Below are 18,620 nucleotides of genomic sequence, written 5' to 3'. Positions count from 1 at the left end.
GTCCAGGTCCTGACCTCACCGCTTACATACAAACATCAACAACAGCACCAACGTGCTAATGCACATATTCCCACACACATGTGCTGTAGAAATAGTGCCTCAAAACACATAAATACTTGTATTTAATCAAAATCAGAATTAAGAATTATACTAAAGCCTGAAAAGTCTAACAAAAAATCTTTGCTCTGATTTCATCCCCATGATATCCATTACATAGGGATGGAGGTTTTTTTCTTCACATTTCATAGGAACACCAAAGACATATACAACTCTACATTAACTATATGCAAACTATGGGGATTTCTAAATTGTGGTAACACGTACGATACATAATAAATGTGTTATGAATTTTACTTAAGTGCCTTTTATTCGTGTGCAAGACTAATTCATTCCTAACAGTGAGAACCCAAATGGACTTCTTATGCAGAAAATATAAAATCTTATCTGTACTTGAGCTTTTTTCCCATCATCTGCAGAAGTGGATGTTTTATCCTTTGATCTGCAGTACATTAAAGTAATACTGTGGGTTTGAAAAAACCATTAGATGGCCTTTTGCAGGGCAGCAGGTCTCTTTTAAAAGCACAATGAACCTCTACACAGATCAGGTTAGAAACTTAGTTAAAGCCACAATAACACATAGTCTCAAATTAGTCTTAAATGGTGTTAGCCCTCAAATAAGACTATTGACTCTTGACCTGTGCTGTTGTGGTTCAATTACACCTACAGCTTTTTCCTGTTTTCAGCTGTTCGGAGCGAGATGGCGAGTTCTCAGAATCACTCGAGAGTTAAAATATTCACATGCTGTGTGTTTTGCCTTCATGCCTGCCTATCTCGCAGTCCGTCTGTCTGTCATCGTGGCAGGTCTTGTTGAATAGAGAGTGGGTCATCTCCCTGACAGAGCTCAACTGGTAGTTATGGCAGCCTCGCCATGGCTGGCTGGCTCCACACAGTCACCAGGAGACAGGGGATCATCAAGTCTGTCCTCCTGCTCCACCACACACATATACGACTGCGTTGCACACAATCAAGTCCTCAATGTCTTAAAAGCAAAACATGCACCTACTATAATAAAGTTGTGAAATCATTACGACATATGCCTGCATGGATTTTACAATTATCACAGGTATGCACTATTAAAACATGTATTTAACTGGAGTTGAATTAAAGCACAAAAGTAAAGTGTTGATGTAAGCAGCAAATTATCAGAGGCTCAGGTATTTTTGTTTTTACTACACCTAAACTTGCATTTTTCAAATGGCGAGCAGGGGGCAACTCCTCTACTTACAAGAAGTAGATTTAGGCTCTGGCTGCCCTACCATACAAGCATGCAGTGTCCTCAGTCAGATGTAAAAATGGTTATGGACAACATACATCAGACATCTTCACAAACCAGCTGTTGACATCCTATCAGAATACAGTCATTAGAATAGACGAACAACTAGCTAGCAACTGAGCAAGGTTAAAACTTTATGTTATCATGACAACAAAAAGTTCTAGCAAAGAGCTAATTTTTTTCTCCTTGTGACAGCTTTTAAAAGAAGACCGAGCTCTTAATAACATTAAGATTAGTGAAAAACCCTAACCCTCGTCCTAGCCTAACCCTGCCTAGGTGAGCTACTACTTTGAACACATTTTAGACTTCATCAGTATAATTAGTATGATAAATGTTTCGTAATGACAAAAACTTTAATCATTACCTTTTAATAGCCATTGTAGATACTCGTATCTATCTGTGTACCAAAATTCATGACATTCTCCTTGACAGCACATCTCCACCACTGGAAAAGCAGCACAATCCGACACCTGGAAGGTTAGAAAATTGTTCTTCTTTTTATAGTTTTTGACTAACATTGTATAGTGTTAAATAAATACTTATATTTCCTAACATAAAAAGTGAAGAGTATTCAACTTTGATATATTTTCGCTGCTTAGGAAAAGCAAAGAGAAAAAAGAAAATAAAAAAGACATAACCCCACCAGTGAATGTCCCAGTTGTTCCACAAAGCCAACAGTGTTTTAATCTTCTTCGCCACTTAATGTCCCATTTAAATGTTCTGCAGTCTTCAAATATGAATCATGAATATCTGCGCCCGGGGGTTGGCCAGCACAGTCTATTAGAATACATCACTACCCTACCAGGGGACCACTTTGTGCATCCCTCTAAAATGTATCATATCTCCACTGTAGAGAGGGAGACATGACTTCATGTGTCTTGTGATGTAAGGATTATTACAATTCATGAAATTCAAACACTTATGGCAGTGCCATTAATTTGAACCATAAGCCATTGGGGAGAGATTTACTGCAGAGTTAAGGGCGATCACACCATTAAAGGACTTGGGAGGAAGATGGAGAGAGACTGCGAGAGATAGCTGGATAGAGCTGGAACTTAGCAATAGCAGCAGCTGTTTGAATTTCATGTATAAGTGCAGCAATTAATATTTCCATTTCATGCTCTAAGGTCAACTTTGCAAACATTTCCGTCAGAATTAGAGGGGGAATCGTTGAGTTCTGAAGGTTCACTAGTTAAACCATAACCCCTGCCTTCTGCTTTGGCTCTATCTCAGACTACATGCAAAAGTGCTGAATTTTGCATGAGCGCCTGAGCGTATAGCAACTGAAACTCTATTGCGTTGTTTACTGATAGTTCCTTGAGGCATCTCACTCCACGCAGCCCATTCCGATAAGACAACGCACACAGCTGTCTCTGGTCGGTGCTGTGTGAAGGTCTTGTTATACAGCAGAACAACAGGCAGAGGTCAGGACATGCAGACATGCTGCTTAGCTTCAAATTGACCAATAACAAAGTGCCCCCTTTGTGTTTATTTGTGAGCTAGAGCTGGTATAAATTCAAGTGACTTCACATTCTGAAACAGAATGGTCGGTCTTTCACACGGTAAGCACAACAAAATGCATTTTTTCTATTGCCAAAATTGAGATTTTTACTGCTGTTTAACATGATACGTTAAAAGTGTTATAGGAAAGATTACCTGACTTTCACCACTGACAGTTATGGCATTATAATTAGGAGAATGTTAGCAAAGGAACAGGAAGCTGTGAACAACAGCTAGCCTGGCACCTGCAAGTTTTACTAATATGTTATGTATGATGTGGGAAGTTTTAAGCAGACAAGAAAAAAAAGGGTATAATTTGATTTTTTTTTTTTTTTGTGGAAAAACTGAAATTTGCAGAAATTAGAGAGAAAAACCTTCAAGTAAACCTTCCATAGCTTACTAGGCACAATACTATATAATACTCGGCCAGCAGCTCCTACAAAATAAAATGAATAGAAGCATGTCTAAGCTGAATACTGCATTTAAATCTAAGATAATAAGTATCTAATCAGTGTCTCAGGGAAAATTTAAAACAAAAAGTTAAACAAGCTCAGTAAAAACTTAGAGCCAGAGGAAAGAGTGAATAAAAAGCAAAAAAATTAACAAGATTGTGAGAGCAGCTAGTTAGAAAGTTCAATTCAATTCAATTTTATTTATATAGCGCCAAATCACAACAGTCGCCTCAAGGTGCTTTATATTGTAAGGTATACCCTACAATAATACATAGAGAGAGAAAAAACAACAATCATTCAGACTCTACACAGTCTGGCTGAAGCTGGCTGTGTGGAGTGAGCAGGAGGACCCAAGTGCAGGCATGAAAAACAAAACTTTGATTTAACTAAGGACAAGCCATTTATTTAAGGCTGGGTTAACAGTACAAAAATAAAAGGGCAAAGGTGAAACTAAACAATAACTTAGACTGGGTGAACTAAGATTCTAACATGAAAAAACCCTGAACGTGAGCCTGAACCTGAACAGGAAGCTCTGACGTGGATACATAAAAAACCTAGAAACATGACGTGAACATAGCAGACGACCGGACAAGAAATAAATGAAAAAAATATAAGAAAAGTCAAAACACTGGGTCAAACAACCCAGGACCGTGACAGAAAGTAATTATTCTTCAGCTACTCACTTAACAGTGTTTGTAGCTTGTGTCTGGCTCAGCACACACACCACTTTAAAATGGCCAATGGGAAAATAGTGGTTTTCTGATGGCCAGTTTCAATTTATGAAAATGGTTATGAAGTGGGTTATGGGCAATGGAAGAACCTAAAATCAATTTTGACATCAATCTGACCCGCTTTATTTAATATTTTAATTGATAAATATATGTGAGGGTAACTTTTACTGAGGTTCTATCTTCTATGGAAAAAAGTAAATGCAACAGCAGGTTATGATTTACCATAACGGTAAATGGTGTTGGCTCACAAACTTTTTACTTTTAGTCAGATACATAGAAAAAGGTTTCAAAGCAACACACATTGATATTCTCTAGCCCTTATTTCACCTCACCATAGAGACATGTGTTTGTATGGTGGACTTTCAGAATGAATCCAGCTGACTGTAGTCTTCTCCAAGTGGCTCAAGCTCTGTGTTTGCTATCATTTGTCACATGGCTACAGTGTTATGGGTTCAAACAGAAATTTGCAATGGCTCAGTGCACTCCAACAGCACAGTTTTCCATCTCTGCTCTACCCTGGCCCAGTTTCATTATCCACAAGGTATTCAAGGAGTAATGGCTTCTAGGGCCACAAACCTATTGGCCATTTCAAGTTCTTTGCCCAGACCTTTGTTGTTATTGTTCAAGAACTGTGTGCAAGTGAAGTGTTTGAAGAGACGGAATCGCACGGCCAACTGCAGCCGTACATCTGATTGTGGTAGTAAAAGACGTGATCTCTGAGCAGCTCCTTTGAGGATTTAAATACACATTGTAATCTTTTGCTTTAATGCCAATTTGACAGCAGAAAAGTATAGGGAAAAAAGCCACAGAGAATTTATTTTAAATGTGGCCTTGGTTCTTGCATGCTCCAATCATGCAAGAAATTCTCCACATTCACTGACAATCACACAACTACAGTATATGAAGTAGGAAACTGTATATAAACTTGTTGTCTTTTCCCAGGCATAAAATGATTTTCTGCACCAGTGGCAACAATTAAGGAAATTAATGGCGCTGTATCGTGTCAACAAGTAAAAATAGCTTTGTTTATGTGCTTTAGATTTAGCTTTCTGCTGTGTCTACATTTAAACATTGTCTGAAAACCGGGCCGTTTTTCCTCTGGGGAGTAGCTGTAGTGTAACTTCAGCTCCATTGAACATCACTCTTCACTGGGTTTGAGGTATCTGATTGAGTCCATCCATGTGGAGCGCTATTGAATCAAAAGAGTAAACCTCAAGGATATGGCCCACCACACACGCACGCACGCACGCACGCACGCACACACACACACACACACACACACACACACACACACACACACACACACACACTGTGAGCTAGGATAAATCCTCACACTTACAAATGACAGCACACACACAAAACCTCTGAATTTTAAGCAGGTGCACACACTTACAGTTATCCTAGAAATGTTTGGGCAGTTACACAAGTTTTTGTTACTCAGCTGTGGACTGAAACATGTTCAACTCAAAGTGCTATGTTAAATATAGACTTTTCAGCTGTAATTGGAGGTGTTAAACTCTTGAGGAAGCTACTTTTACAAACAGTCCACTGTTTTCAGGGGCTCTGCTGAAATTAGAAATGCTTTTCAGAAGACCTGCTTTAAAAATTAAGCAGGTAAAAGATCTGTAGTTTATTCCAAGTCTGACATTTGAATGGGAAAGCTGTGGTTCTTAATCCAGATCATACATTCAAAGGAGTTCTCAAAACAAGTGAAACAGGCCATGCCTCAGAGCGAGAGAACATTAGGAGTGTCCATATAAGCCATTGTGGTACATTCTGAGAGGAAATAATGAGGCCTGGAGGTCCGTGGTTGATACTGTAGCAATGGTGGATGTTCACAGCTGCAGAAAACTCTCCACCAGAGCGACAAACACGTTTCAGGAGGAAGGCTTGTCATTATCCAAGTCTAAAAAAGATAAGATTCGATAAGAGAAAATACAGAGATCACGCCACAAAGCCTCAGACTTTACCAAAACACATCTAAAGCAGCCAGAAGAGTTTTCTTAGGATAGATGACACTGTGATCAACTTGTGACAAATAAGGAAGCGAAACAAATCTGGGCAAGGCTTAGAGCAGATCATGATCTGAAGCATATTGCATTATGTCGCAACTGAAAATAAGTGTACCATACAGAAGTGGCCAAATCAGGAATTTTCACTTACAAAACTGAAGCCAGAAAGGTTAGAAACAGGCAACAACCAAAGCCAGCTGAAGTAAAGGCCTGGTAAAGCATTACAGAAGAGGACACCCATTCTTTGACAATGTTCAAGGGCTCCAGACTTTAGCCAGTTATTGCCCAGAAGGGGTTTTCTACAAAGAGGTACAAATCAGCATATTATTTATCCTAAACATATTTACATTTGTGCCATATCGTATTGTGCACAATAATGCCAGTATGACACTGTAACAGTGATGTTACAATGAGACAAGCCCAGAAATGCCTGAGAATGAGATCGGAGTGCAAGCAGTTGATGAACCATCACAATGGTTTACAAAATACGCAAGAAATCCATTCTTGTCATGGTCCTGAGTCTGACGACTCAGTGTTTTGTGTTTCTTTATAATATTCTGTGTTCTTGTTTATTCTGAGATGTCTTTGGGTTCGGTTTGCCATTCGTTAGGGTTTTGTTTTGTGCCTGACTGCTCCCACTTCTCTGTGTTCCCTCTGTCTGTCTATAGTGTCACTGTGTCTGCTTGTGAGTCTGTCTGTTCAGTTCAGTGTCTTGTCTGGTTCTCTGTGTCTGTTAGTTTCCTGTTTTATTCTGAAGGTCCTTGTCTTATGTGAGTATGTTCAGTTTACGTTTCCCCTGCCTCGTCTGTTGTGATTTCACTCAGGTGTGATTCCCTCCTGTCTCCCATCCTCTGTTGTCTCTCCCTGTCTCCCTACTTCTCTCGCTTTGGTTTTAGGTTTGTTTTTGTTAGTTGTTCCAGTTTAAGTTTATTCTCGCCTCACCATTTCTGTTTTTCATCCTCCTCACTAAATAAAGTTCACTCTCGTCACAAGCTGCATCTTGGGTCCTATCTACCACTCCACGTGACAATTCTGACTTAAGGCAGAAATATTAGACTTGTTTTGAGGCAAAAACACATTGTCAAGTACAACCAAACTGTGAAGGGCCATGAAGCCGAGACGCTGGCAGTTGCTGAAGTGCAACCCAGAAGTAAAGGACTCGACCTAGGATGACTTGAACATTCATTGGTTGCATGCCATATGACACGAAGCTGCTTTTACTTAAAATTTCCAGGAAAAACAGTACCCAAGCTACTTTTGTGTTTACATTTGATTTATGTTGTGTCATATTGCTGCATCACTACTGTTGCATGATAATTCAATTTTATTCAATTTTATTTATAGAGTGCCAAATCACAACAACAGTTGCCACAAGGCGCTTTGTATTGTAAGGTAGACCCTACAAAATAGATACAGAGAACAAAACAACAATCATATGACCCCCTATGAGCAAGCACTTTGGCGACAGTGGGAAGGAAAAACTTCCTTTTAACAGGAAGAAACCTCCGGCAGAACCAGGCTCAGGGAGGGGCGGGGCGGGGCCATCTGCCGACCGGTTGGGGTGACAGGAGGAAGACAGGATAAAAGACATGCTGTGGAAGAGCTATACTATATAGTTGCTACTGCTGCTTGCAACTTGTGGCCCTAAATTCACTCTTTGAACTTGGTAGTCTCTCATCACTAATAGCAGCTTGCTGAATGATAAAATGCAGTCTAGTATTTTTTTCTGTATCGTCAGATATAATTTTGAGACTACGTTGCACACCCCAAATTAATGCAGTGTTTTTATTCAGCCCCTTGAATTAAAACTGAGAGTCTGCACTCCAGCTGCATCACGCCAAATAGGGTGGTGGTACGGAGGTAAACCTGTGAAAACTGCGTCAATGTCCAAGAACGTGTAAGAACTGTAAATGTATATGTTTTAAAAACTTCAATTTACGGTCTGGGCATTTGAAATCTTTCAATTCTTAATCTGGTCAGAGTAAAAAAGAATTTTAATTTCAACAACTGATTGAAGCAGAGGAGTCTGTGATTTATCATTTAATCCCAGCATGTGTCATCGGTTCTTCCCACAACATTGAAGAGATTTTTTTATTATAATTATATTGTTCCTGATTGTCACATGTTGATTTGCATTAGTGGTAAAAATAAATAAATAAATAAATAAATAAATAAATAAATAAATAAAAAAAAGCAAATTCCTGCTCTGAGGGAGATTGGTCTGATTTCAAAGAGGCAACAGAGAGAGATAGAGACAGACCGGTCAGCAACAATAACCCTGCACTCACCACTGCAGGAGCCAATGCTGCACTACTCGGCTACACCTCTCAAGTGGTTAATTAAATGAGTCCACGCACAGAGCTAGCACACTACGCTTGGTTTACCATAAACAATGTGATTAAAGCGGCCATGGGGCAGCCAGAATGTAGAGTTGGGAAGAGAAAAAGAACTCCAATCACCATGGAGATGTGTGAGAAAAAAGGTATGAATGCAGATAGGGATGTCATTATTACTTTTTTATTCATTATTTTCATAATGACTGTCATTATGCACAGGCTCTGATTGAATTCCATTTTGTTAGTCAGGTTTGTGGCGAGCAGAATAATTATCACTTAAGTGATATTAAGATTCATGCTGAACATTTTCATGGTCAGAGCCTGTGCATGTGCAAAAGGACTTGCTTGTCTTTGATTATAAAAGAAAAGCAGAAAGAAGTGGAAATGAGTTGTGACTGATTAGAACAGAGACTGTAACGTTGCAGATCGTTTTAAATGCCAAATGGGAATATTACACACACATTTAAATGCACTGTTTTATTGTTTTTACTTTGATTACTTCATGAACAGCATAACCTCTTTTGTTCGAAATGGTAAAATTCAAAAGCACTCATCCAGTCAGTATATAAAAGTGATGCTTACATCGTTAGAGGTGTAACCATCAGTGGACTAATTCATTTACAGCATGTGAAATAAAGTGTATTCATTGATTAAATCTGTGCAGCCATAAAAATGGAGGATAACACGGTCATTTAGTTGCAAAGAGACTTTGCTTTGTGAATCTGTCAGAAGAATCCAACAGTTCTTTATGACGCATAAGAAGAGTTCTTACCAATGTCAGCACATGGTGACACTGTTTCATTCGATTGTGAAGTCGACAGAGGCCTCGGTGCTCTGTAACTGAACTAATGCATCCGTGAGACGTGGCTGCTTCAAGCACCCGTATTTTATCTCTTTACGCACAATCTTTGGATGATTCTTTTCTTATTGTCAACAAATGTATGGCCTAGTTTTCTTTGTTCATTGTAGCCTACTCAAGCAGGAGGAGGAGGAGCATTTTGTACGGTGGAAAAGTCTCGAGTTTCCCCTCATTTCTTCATGTTTTGGCAGGAAAATACGTGAAAGCTTAAAATGAATCTAATATATGAGGCAAAAACAGAGTTAGCACCATTCTGATGAGCTCGAAAGTCAATATTTGGTGTTATCACGTCTATTCTTGAACACAGCCTGAACTGGGAAACCACTGTACTTTTCTGCACTTTTACTTTTGACAAGATCTCAGCCCCAAACCAGAGCGTCCTCATGAATTCAGATTCATCACTGAGACCTGTCGCCACTAATTTTCATTCTGCTTCTTATGTAATTCAGCATACCTCAGCCTTTTCTCCCTGTTTGCCTTCCTTAAGAATTACCATTAAAGAGTGACTACATGGAAGCAAAATACAGAGAAATGGGGGAGACTTTTGCACAGTACTGTATGTAGGCAACAGTATATTTCATGGTACAGTAGAATGTAATGCTGTATATATTCTTACATCAGGATGCACTCCATATAAAGTAAATACCTCTTCTCCTATAGGAATTTTAACACTGACAGTTTGGCATCAAGTGTGTATATATATATATATATATATATATATTCTCCAGTATATATATATTCAATATTCCAGTGAAATCTTAAACATCATATCAACATTTTTTATATAAAATATTTAATATCTTTTCAAAAAAAATTTACTATAAATTTGATATAGTTAAAGGATCACCTTATGTAACCCTGTGCTATCAGATCATGACTTTTTTGTCATGATTTTTTTTTTTCGCTCTCCAAACCCTTAGCAATCAGGAGATCACAAATATTTTTTATATTTTCCAAAAAAGTCCCTTTTGTTTGTCTCTAAAACAAAAAGATTAGATTAGTGTGTGGCGCTAGGGTTGGGGTCACCACTGATGAGGACTTTGACCAGGCTGATGCTTAATGACTGCAAAATATTGGAGCTGAATTCTTACAAACATAATTTTTATTAAATGATGCTATAAATAAATAAGAAAGAAATGTGGTGGTTTGGGGGTTTGATCGTCTCCAAACATAAAATAAGGAATTTTTGGGCACTGTGTGAAATAATATATTGCTAAAGATAAAACATTCCCTTACTTGCTTTGATTTTGTCAGCTTCATAATATATGCAAGATGAGTTTGTGGCTGTTTTGGCCTTTAAAAAAAGGACACATGAATTCCCAGCTGAATTCTTATTGAGTTCTTCGATGTACTTGCACATCGAAGAACTCTCTGTCTCCGTGTTGTCTTTTCTCTGCTCTGTCTCTCTCTGCCTCACACAGCAGCAGCAGCGGCAGCAGCAGGCAGGCCTGCAGCTTACCAATGCGTTCAGTGAGGGGGGATTTGGCCAGGCTCTAATCAATCACTGACAGATTACCTCCAAAGCCACTTCCACAGCCATTAAAGCAGGACAAATGCAGAATTGCAACTGAACAAGTTGGAGTTTTTAAGCCAACACCAGGACTTCCTGGTTATTTGTCAAAGTCAGTGCTGCTGAGCCGCATGAGTGGTCGTGCGAGCGTGTCTGTGTGTGTCTATGTGTGTGTGCACAGGGCTCAGAGGCAAAGCGGGCCAGCCGTTCACACTGTGTGTCAGGGAGAATGAGGGAGAGAGCAATAGACAGTAACAGAGTGACTGAGTTATTGTTAGTGTGTATTTTTATGCTCTCAGGTGTGTGTGTGTGTGTGTGTGTGTGTGTGTGTGTGTGTGTGTGTGTGTGTGTGTGTGTGTGTGTGTGTGTGTGTGTGTGTGTGTGTGTGTGTGTGCAGGTGGCTGCGTCACTCTTGGGCCACTGTAGCTTACAGTAAATCACATTCCCCTTATTGCCAAATTTAGCAGCTTATGTTCAATAGGCTCTGCTCAAATCTACACCGCGTCCTATCAGGCCGTTAGTCTGGGTTATAAAAGAGGACTGGCCACACTCTAGCCTCAAAGCACAGGCAACTCATCCCTTTTTCTATTTCCCTATATTATTATTCTTTATCTGAGAGACTGGAAACACTGTCTGGGCTTTTATAATCTCTCCGTTTTCTCCCCTTGGATTTCCTGGCTTTGAGATTCCCCTACAATTGTACCCCATTCACATGGGCTTTGTTTACATCAGGGTATATTTGATAGAAGACACTAAGAAATTGGATATCATCATTTTCATTTTCAGCCTGTATTACCAAGGGAATATGGCCTATTCATAATGTAAAGAAAAAACGTTTTATTCTATAAGCCTTCCTCTTTATCCAAATAGATTCTGACATTTTTACTTCGTGGCAGACAAGGCAGGTTAAGTGCTGATAATTATTTGGAGAAGATGAAGAAAAATATGATATGCAGGGAGGTGACATCAAAGCAACGGGTTTTGTTGCATGTTCTGCCTCTTATAAGCGGGAATATGATACATTTGCAGCCGAAGCTTGATTATTGTGACGTTCGGGGATTCCTTTGATTAGGTGCTTTGTTTTTGCCTCGCATTAAAGAACAGGACCTCGTGTTTCATTTAGCATGGTAATTTCATAAATAACACGAGAGATTTCTTTGGGTTTTATTTATTTAATTAATTAATTTGGGGCTGGTGGAGGGAAGGGGAAAATTCACCAAAAAAGTGTAGCGTTGAAATGATGAGGCCCGACACTGAAGTCTGCTGGTGCTGGGGTTGAAATTTAGCTGGTCATGTGACTCTAACCCCCCCTTCTTATGACCCTGGAGATGGAGAGAGAAAGACAGAGAGGAGGAACACAGGAAACAGGATTGCATTGGAAGGTGTGTATGCGCATTGTGTTTTGTGCACTGTGTGGGTGTTCATATTTGTGTGTGTGCGACTGTGTTTCTCCACCCCCCTCCTATTCAATTAAGAGCTTAAGCTCATTAGTGGCAGACTTACATCATTACCTCTCCAATGGCTAATGAGTTAAAATCTATTTAGATTTATGTTGCTGTTAAATCTTTCCCACACACACACTTTTACACGTCACAAAAGTAGCCTTACACAAGGTTTTCCATAGCAGTGAGCAGTGTGGGAGCCTTTTATAGCAACACTGAATATTCAAAACACTTGAATTATATCTTTTGCCTTCAGTATGGAAAACAGAGGGGGGGGATGCTCTGTAATGTAGTTACACACTGTAATGTAAGACAGAGACCTGTTTTCCCCCAGTTAAACATTACAAACCTGATGCATGGAAGCCTTCTTCCCTGTAACTAATAATTAGCACTTCCTAACAAAAAGATCACTCCTCCATGAAGCCATTACATAGTGATTAACTAAGGTTTCAATCAATTTTAATTAATCCTTGATTGCATTGCCGGCTTGACAATTTTAATGAAGTGGTGGAATTGTAAAATAATAATAATTATTGACAGCGAAAGTTGCAGCGCAGGCCCGAGCCATAAGAAGCAGGAAGGAACGAAGGGAAGAAAGGAGGAAGGAAGGAAGCCACTGGTGGAGGTGTGCGTGACCTCAGCATGGATGCACATTTAACCCCGAGTTATTATTGTTTCAAGCACATTTTTAATAACCTCACTTAAAACTTGGCTACATTAACGATGATTTTTTTTCTCTCCCCCTTGCGCGCTAACTACTTAGTGGGGTGATATTAGGAACAATGAAGTGACAGGTCTTCCATCTTTGATGTCTTGTTTAAACCTGGTCTCCCCGCTGACGCTTTGATAACGCGCTAACTGGGACATTTTCATTCTAATTAGGGCTTCAATTGCTAATTCCATACTGCCTGCTATAATTATCACTGGGAGATATTTGCGACTGCTGCGTGCGCTCGTGTTTTTTTTCTCTCCATCTTCTTCTTCTCTGCTCGGTTTAAGAGGTGAACGCTAAAGTTTATCATCAGTGAGAACTTTTAAGCGATCGCAAGCACTGTGCTTAAATCAGTGTCCATGTTAGAAAATCAGTTCGTCGGTGATGTGCAAAGATTAAAAGGCGTTTCTTTTGCGTCAGAAACGCGCTTAAAGTGTGTCTGTCTGTGTGTGACCTTTCATATCCTAAAACAGCTGAGTGGAAGTGACTTGTTAAAAGGCGCCTCTTCTTCAGCGCAGGCGTCCTCACTCTTTCTGTGTTTGCCTCTTTCGGCTCATCTCCCATCACTACTTCCAAACTTAACATACAAATCAAGTGCCCACAACAACCTTATGGGTAACAATTGGATTTTTTTTCCACCCCCCACCACCACCACCTCCCTGCTTCGCCGCCGCCTCCTCCTTTTGACGCATGCGTGTTGGCGAGCTTACTGGTCAGTCTGAGAAGCAGCTGTTCAGCGCTGGTGAAATTCCAACATGGCAGTGGCTGTGGTCAGTGTCTACTGCGTTAACTTGGGATGGTTTCAGCTCACACGCATCCCGGCTTAACCTCGGCACCTCGCTCATCAGCAGGACCCCTCCCAGGGATCGATGCGACCATAACGCTCCCCCCCCCACACGCTTTCTCACACATACACACACGCACACGCACACACGTGAGAGGTCGACCTGTCACTGGAGAGCAGAGAGAGAGAGAGAGAGAAAAAAAAAGGTAAGGAACGGGGATCCGCTGCATCTGCAATTAGAGCGAGCGGTCAGAGCAGACAGCGCGTCTGTGTGGAGGAGACGAGCTCGGAGCAGCCCGCCGCTCATCTCGGAATAGTGCATGTGCAGTTTGTGATCTGACAAGTTTCCCGATTTGCGAGCGATGCCCTCTGCGTAACGGGTTATTTATTCATCTGTCGGTGAAGCGCACCTGCGCCACGCCGCGCGTGGATCGCACAGGCACGGACACGTAGGCTGCACCGTTGGCTTCCTGTTTGTGTGTGTCGACTGTGCGGCACTCCGAACAGAAAAAAGCCACAACTTGGGTGCACACACACACTCACACACACACACACACGCGGAGGCTTTTTTTCCTCTCCCCATTAGCTTCCATGAGGCGGGTACGGTTACAACAAGTTGCGCGTGCAGTCAGCGGATCCGGTGATATCGCGGCACGTGTTAATTAATGAATCTCACAAACTGGACATTTGTGGTCGTAAGGAGCGGATTTAACTCGGATGACAGATCCGCACCAGTTGATTTTTCTCCGATATCGTCCTCCTCTTCCTCCTCCTCCTCCTCCACTGCTGCCTGTCATCTCGGGCTCCACTTTCTAATGAGATGCATGTAGGTTAGATGGCTCTCCTATTGAGTTGCTTGCTCCAAAGACTCGCAGGGCCCACCTCTCACACGGCTTGAAATCCGAGCAGTGTTGCACCCAGAAAGTGTCTCCTATTGTAAAGCTTTTTTTTTCTTTGAGAGGGAATCCTTCCTTCCGCCTTTTCTTCCACAAATTAATTCCAATGCTCTCTCCTCCTCTTCCTCTCTCTCTTCTTCTTTCTGTTCCAGCACGACATGATCAGCAGCAGCAGCGTCTATGGTAGGTTGATGTTTTTTTCTCCATCAACCTATGTACTTTTTCACTTAAATATATGTGTGTGTGTGTGTGTGTGTGTGTGTGTGTGTGTGTGTGTGTGTGTGTGTGTGTGTGTGTGTGTGTGTGTGTGTATTTATGTATGTAAAACTATTAAAATAACATTGGGCAGCTGGGGTTGGGGGTAGGGGGGAGCTGATGACCTCAGATTGTTTTCAGTGTTGACTCAAAAAGTGAATTCTTCATGTTTGAGATGGATGTCCAAATTGTAGCTGTGTTGTTTGGATTAATTTCCTTCTCTTAATTTTTTAAAAACTATTTTTTTCTGTAACACAAACACAGCCTTGTGTAGCACACACACTACCTGGTAATTAATATTTGGTGACTAAGCCTGCAACATCTAAATTACACATGGCTTAATTTTGCAGCTCTAATTCGATTTTTTTTCAAGATATTAAATAAATGACATATTTGTAATGGAATATTGTTCTTGAAAACCCTCAGAGCTGCAGATTAAATACAGCAGTTTGAGTAGGCTAATTATTTTTTTCCTTGACATTTCAAAATATCATTGAGACAGAATAATGTGCTCAGAAATTCACTGATCACTTAATGAAACAAATGGATGTGACTGGAGTCACTGTGCGCGAGACCTCTGTCACATTTTTACAAAGTGAAAAATACATATTTATGATTTTTTTCCCCTTAGTTGCACCATATCTTTTTTCCGTTATTGTACTAAAGAAACATTCAGTGCTAGTTATTATTTTTCTAATCAGGTGAGGGATTTCCTGCGTGATAGAAGAACGCTGATGACACAATGAGAGCACCTTGCTCCAAAATTAAATTCAGTTTTGAAATTTCAGCCACATAAACACGCAAACAAAACAGCCCTGCATGCGTGTTGCTGTTGTGCCGATGCACAATAAGAAGGTTCACGTTGAAGGCGAGAGTTTTAGGATGGATGACAGCCAAGTTCTGTAACTGCACAGTCTTGTTTTTTTTCTAGTGGCTGTTAGTGAGAACTCAACCTTTCGTCTCTGATCTCTGAGCTCACACACGCAGTCGTTCGCTTCACCTCACCTCCTCTCTCCTGCTGCTGCGTGTGTCTCGCCTTTATTTCTCTTTATACGTGCGCGTGCTGATGTTCTAACACTTTGGTGAAAATGTAGAAGTTATCCTGATACTGGTTTCATTGTTCCAAATTAGCATGCAGGTATGCACATGTAAGTAGCAGCGAACAGTTAAAACTGAACAGTTTCTGCAGCTTTTTTCCCCTAAATTAGTCCATACTGATTTTATTTGGACGTGCGGGTCTGATTTGCAGATGTGATTTTTCTGTTCTTTTTATTGGGCGCTCGCGTACACTTGTGTTCTTGCTTTGTTGCTGTTTTTGAGACTCGTGTGAAATGCGGGCTCTGACGTTTGAGATGGGTAGCATGAGTTTTTCCAAAGGCAAGAGTGTGTGCACAAGAAGGAAACGCAGGAACAGCCACACGCGCTGTTGATTTGTGTGTGTGTGGCCTACTGTAAATAATGTAGATACTGAGCGGTTTGTTTATTCCTTTGCTCCAGTCCTCACCGTAAGATCTGCGTCCACTGTGTGAGCTTGTTGCAGTGACAGTCGCAATAATCCCCCTCATTATACACATAAAGTATCGCCTCACATCTCCAACGGCCTCACAGTAAAGCTAATAGGGACAGAGTGTGGAGAAATAATAGGAATAGCAGAAAAAGTGCTTTACAAACAGGCAGCCCTTTACTCTGACTTTATCTATCTAAATGTGGACTTTTCCTTCAAATGAACAGAGAGAGTCGGTGTGCTGCGAGGGTGGCTAAGCTACTCCCAGCGGGGCCGTATAAATAAATTATCCTGACACTTTCTATCAGTATGTAATGTTTACCATTAAAAGCTGTTTTACCATCCTGCAACCACCGGCGTGCGATCTAGTCTGCCCCGCGGGACTCCTGCCAGATGTAAGGGGATGTGCATGTTGGGGGGGGGAATACCGGGCTTTTCAGACAGAGGGAGAAGGAAGGAAAGAAAGAGAGACATTTGTTGGTCCTTGCCACGTCCATATCAGTGGATTTCTCCTGTCTGAGCATCCTGACAAAGGGGCCTCTTCAAATGAGATCCAGGCAGGGTTGTCATCTTTTAGCAAATATGTTAAGTGTTATCTTTTGTGCTCTTGGCTTGCTGAGCGGAGCTGGACCCCATGGGAGCCTGGCGCATGCAAATAGAACAAATCCCTCTCGGACCTGTCTGTCTGTTTCGCTCTCTTCCATCTCTCCACCTCCCCTCCCTGCTCCCCTTCTTTTCTCCGCGTTTGCTCGACAGTGCGTCAGCCTATCTTGTCTCTTTGCTCTCTCATCTATTTCACTCTTTGTCCACTTATTTCCTCCCTCTCTCTTCCTCTCTCTCCCTCGTTCTTCTCTCTCTCTGTCCCAGAAGACAGTGCTGGGGCTGTGTGTCAGCTAACTGTAGCGAGGCTGTGTAGTCTTTGTGTGTTTCCCTGCGTGCTAGCTGACAGCCCCCTCCTCGCTGATCCAAGTTCCTCTTCTCAGAGACGGCAGGTAGCTGTCGGTAGGGCCGCTGCCTGTGTTTCTCCGTAGATGAGTGGACGCCAATTCCTTAAAATCCTTGACACTGTGATCCACTCTATCCTCCTCTTCCTCTTTCTATGTTTCCCCCTCCTCCCCTCTTTTCCCTGCTACACTGGCTGCATCTTTTTTTTTTTCATAGTTTCACATGGGGGTTTTGTTTTTTGTGACTGACAGTTGCCGCTTGATAAATTTTATTTTTTTTCCTCTTTTCCCTGTGTTGCGACTCAACCTTTTTTACACACTCTTCTGATTCCTATTCACTTTTCCTGGCATCTCTCCTTCTCAGTACTGACTAGTTATTATCCAGTCAAAATCTGATGGGTGTTCTTAAGTGAAGGGATAGCCACATAAGACTGACTCAGTGGAGGAGTAATACCTACAGCTTACTACCAAAGATCTTGCTGTAACCTGTGATGCTCAGTGCTAAGATTGTGCTTTTACACTGCCAGACGTGGTTCATCAGGTTTTGGTGCTATTATAAAACGGGAAAAAACATGTAAGAAAAAGTTAGACGTTAAAAGATGTGAAGTCATGAATTTAAGTTTGACACAAATGAGGAAAGAATTGCAATAAATGCAGCAGAAACTGATCTATGACCAATGTAGCCAAATTTACAGATTTATTACCCCCCTCTCAACACACACACACACACACATGCACGCACACCATCCTCTAAAAGACATCCTGTCAAATTCATTTCCATGTTAATTCCAGGATTAAAAAGCATTATCTCCATTTCTTTGAACTCTGAATCCCCACAAAATGTTTGAAGTTTCTCATTTTATGTAATGCATCGTTTTTCATAGGTTTTAATCAAATCAAAGCGACAGTTATTTTATACTTTTTCCTCCCTCCTACCTTCTTTTGCTATCCCCCTATTTCTGAATTTTAAACAGACCTCCGTTCACCTCCCTTTACTCTTCACCAGCAATCTCCACCACCCGTGGCCCGGATTCTCTGGCAGATATTAAAGCATTCTGCGTTTGGAAGTGTTAAATATGCTAAGGACTTATTAAAAAAAGGAAAAATATTCCACACCATTAGACCTTTAATAGACATGGCAGCTCACAGCTTATCCTTTACATTGTGCCTTGAAATGAGAAGGCACCATTTCTAATTAGGTTATTGCCATGGAAGTCTTGTTAAAGTGTGCGAAGGGGCTGCCGCTCATTTGGTTTGACGACGGAGGACCCCGACGAGAGCCTCTTTTTTTTTGTTGTTTTTTAAAGAAAAAGAAAAAGCACTGGCCCAAAGAAAACAGCAGCTAAAGAG

At 41.0% G+C, this 18,620-nt stretch overlaps 1 protein-coding gene across 1 annotated transcript in view; it reads left to right on the top strand.

Moving 5' to 3' along the window:
* The first annotated feature begins 13,609 nt into the window (after window positions 1-13,609).
* Window positions 13,610-18,620, top strand: part of LOC146642394 (fidgetin-like) — a 33,545-nt gene continuing 28,534 nt past the window's right edge. Inside the window, exons 1-2 of the mRNA XM_085399175.1 lie at window positions 13,610-13,877; window positions 14,720-14,750. Of these exons, the coding sequence (XP_085255301.1) occupies window positions 14,726-14,750 (25 nt within the window). The 5' untranslated portion in view covers window positions 13,610-13,877; window positions 14,720-14,725. The remainder of the gene's footprint in view (window positions 13,878-14,719; window positions 14,751-18,620) is intronic.

Source organism: Rhamphochromis longiceps, linkage group LG23 (assembly GCF_057381845.1).
Source record: "Rhamphochromis longiceps isolate RC_006_pf linkage group LG23, R_longiceps_female_GT1.1, whole genome shotgun sequence".
Classification (NCBI taxonomy): Eukaryota; Metazoa; Chordata; class Actinopteri; order Cichliformes; family Cichlidae; genus Rhamphochromis; species Rhamphochromis longiceps.
The sequence above is the reverse complement of the archived record's forward strand: the minus strand, read 5'-3'. Positions and strand labels throughout refer to the sequence as shown.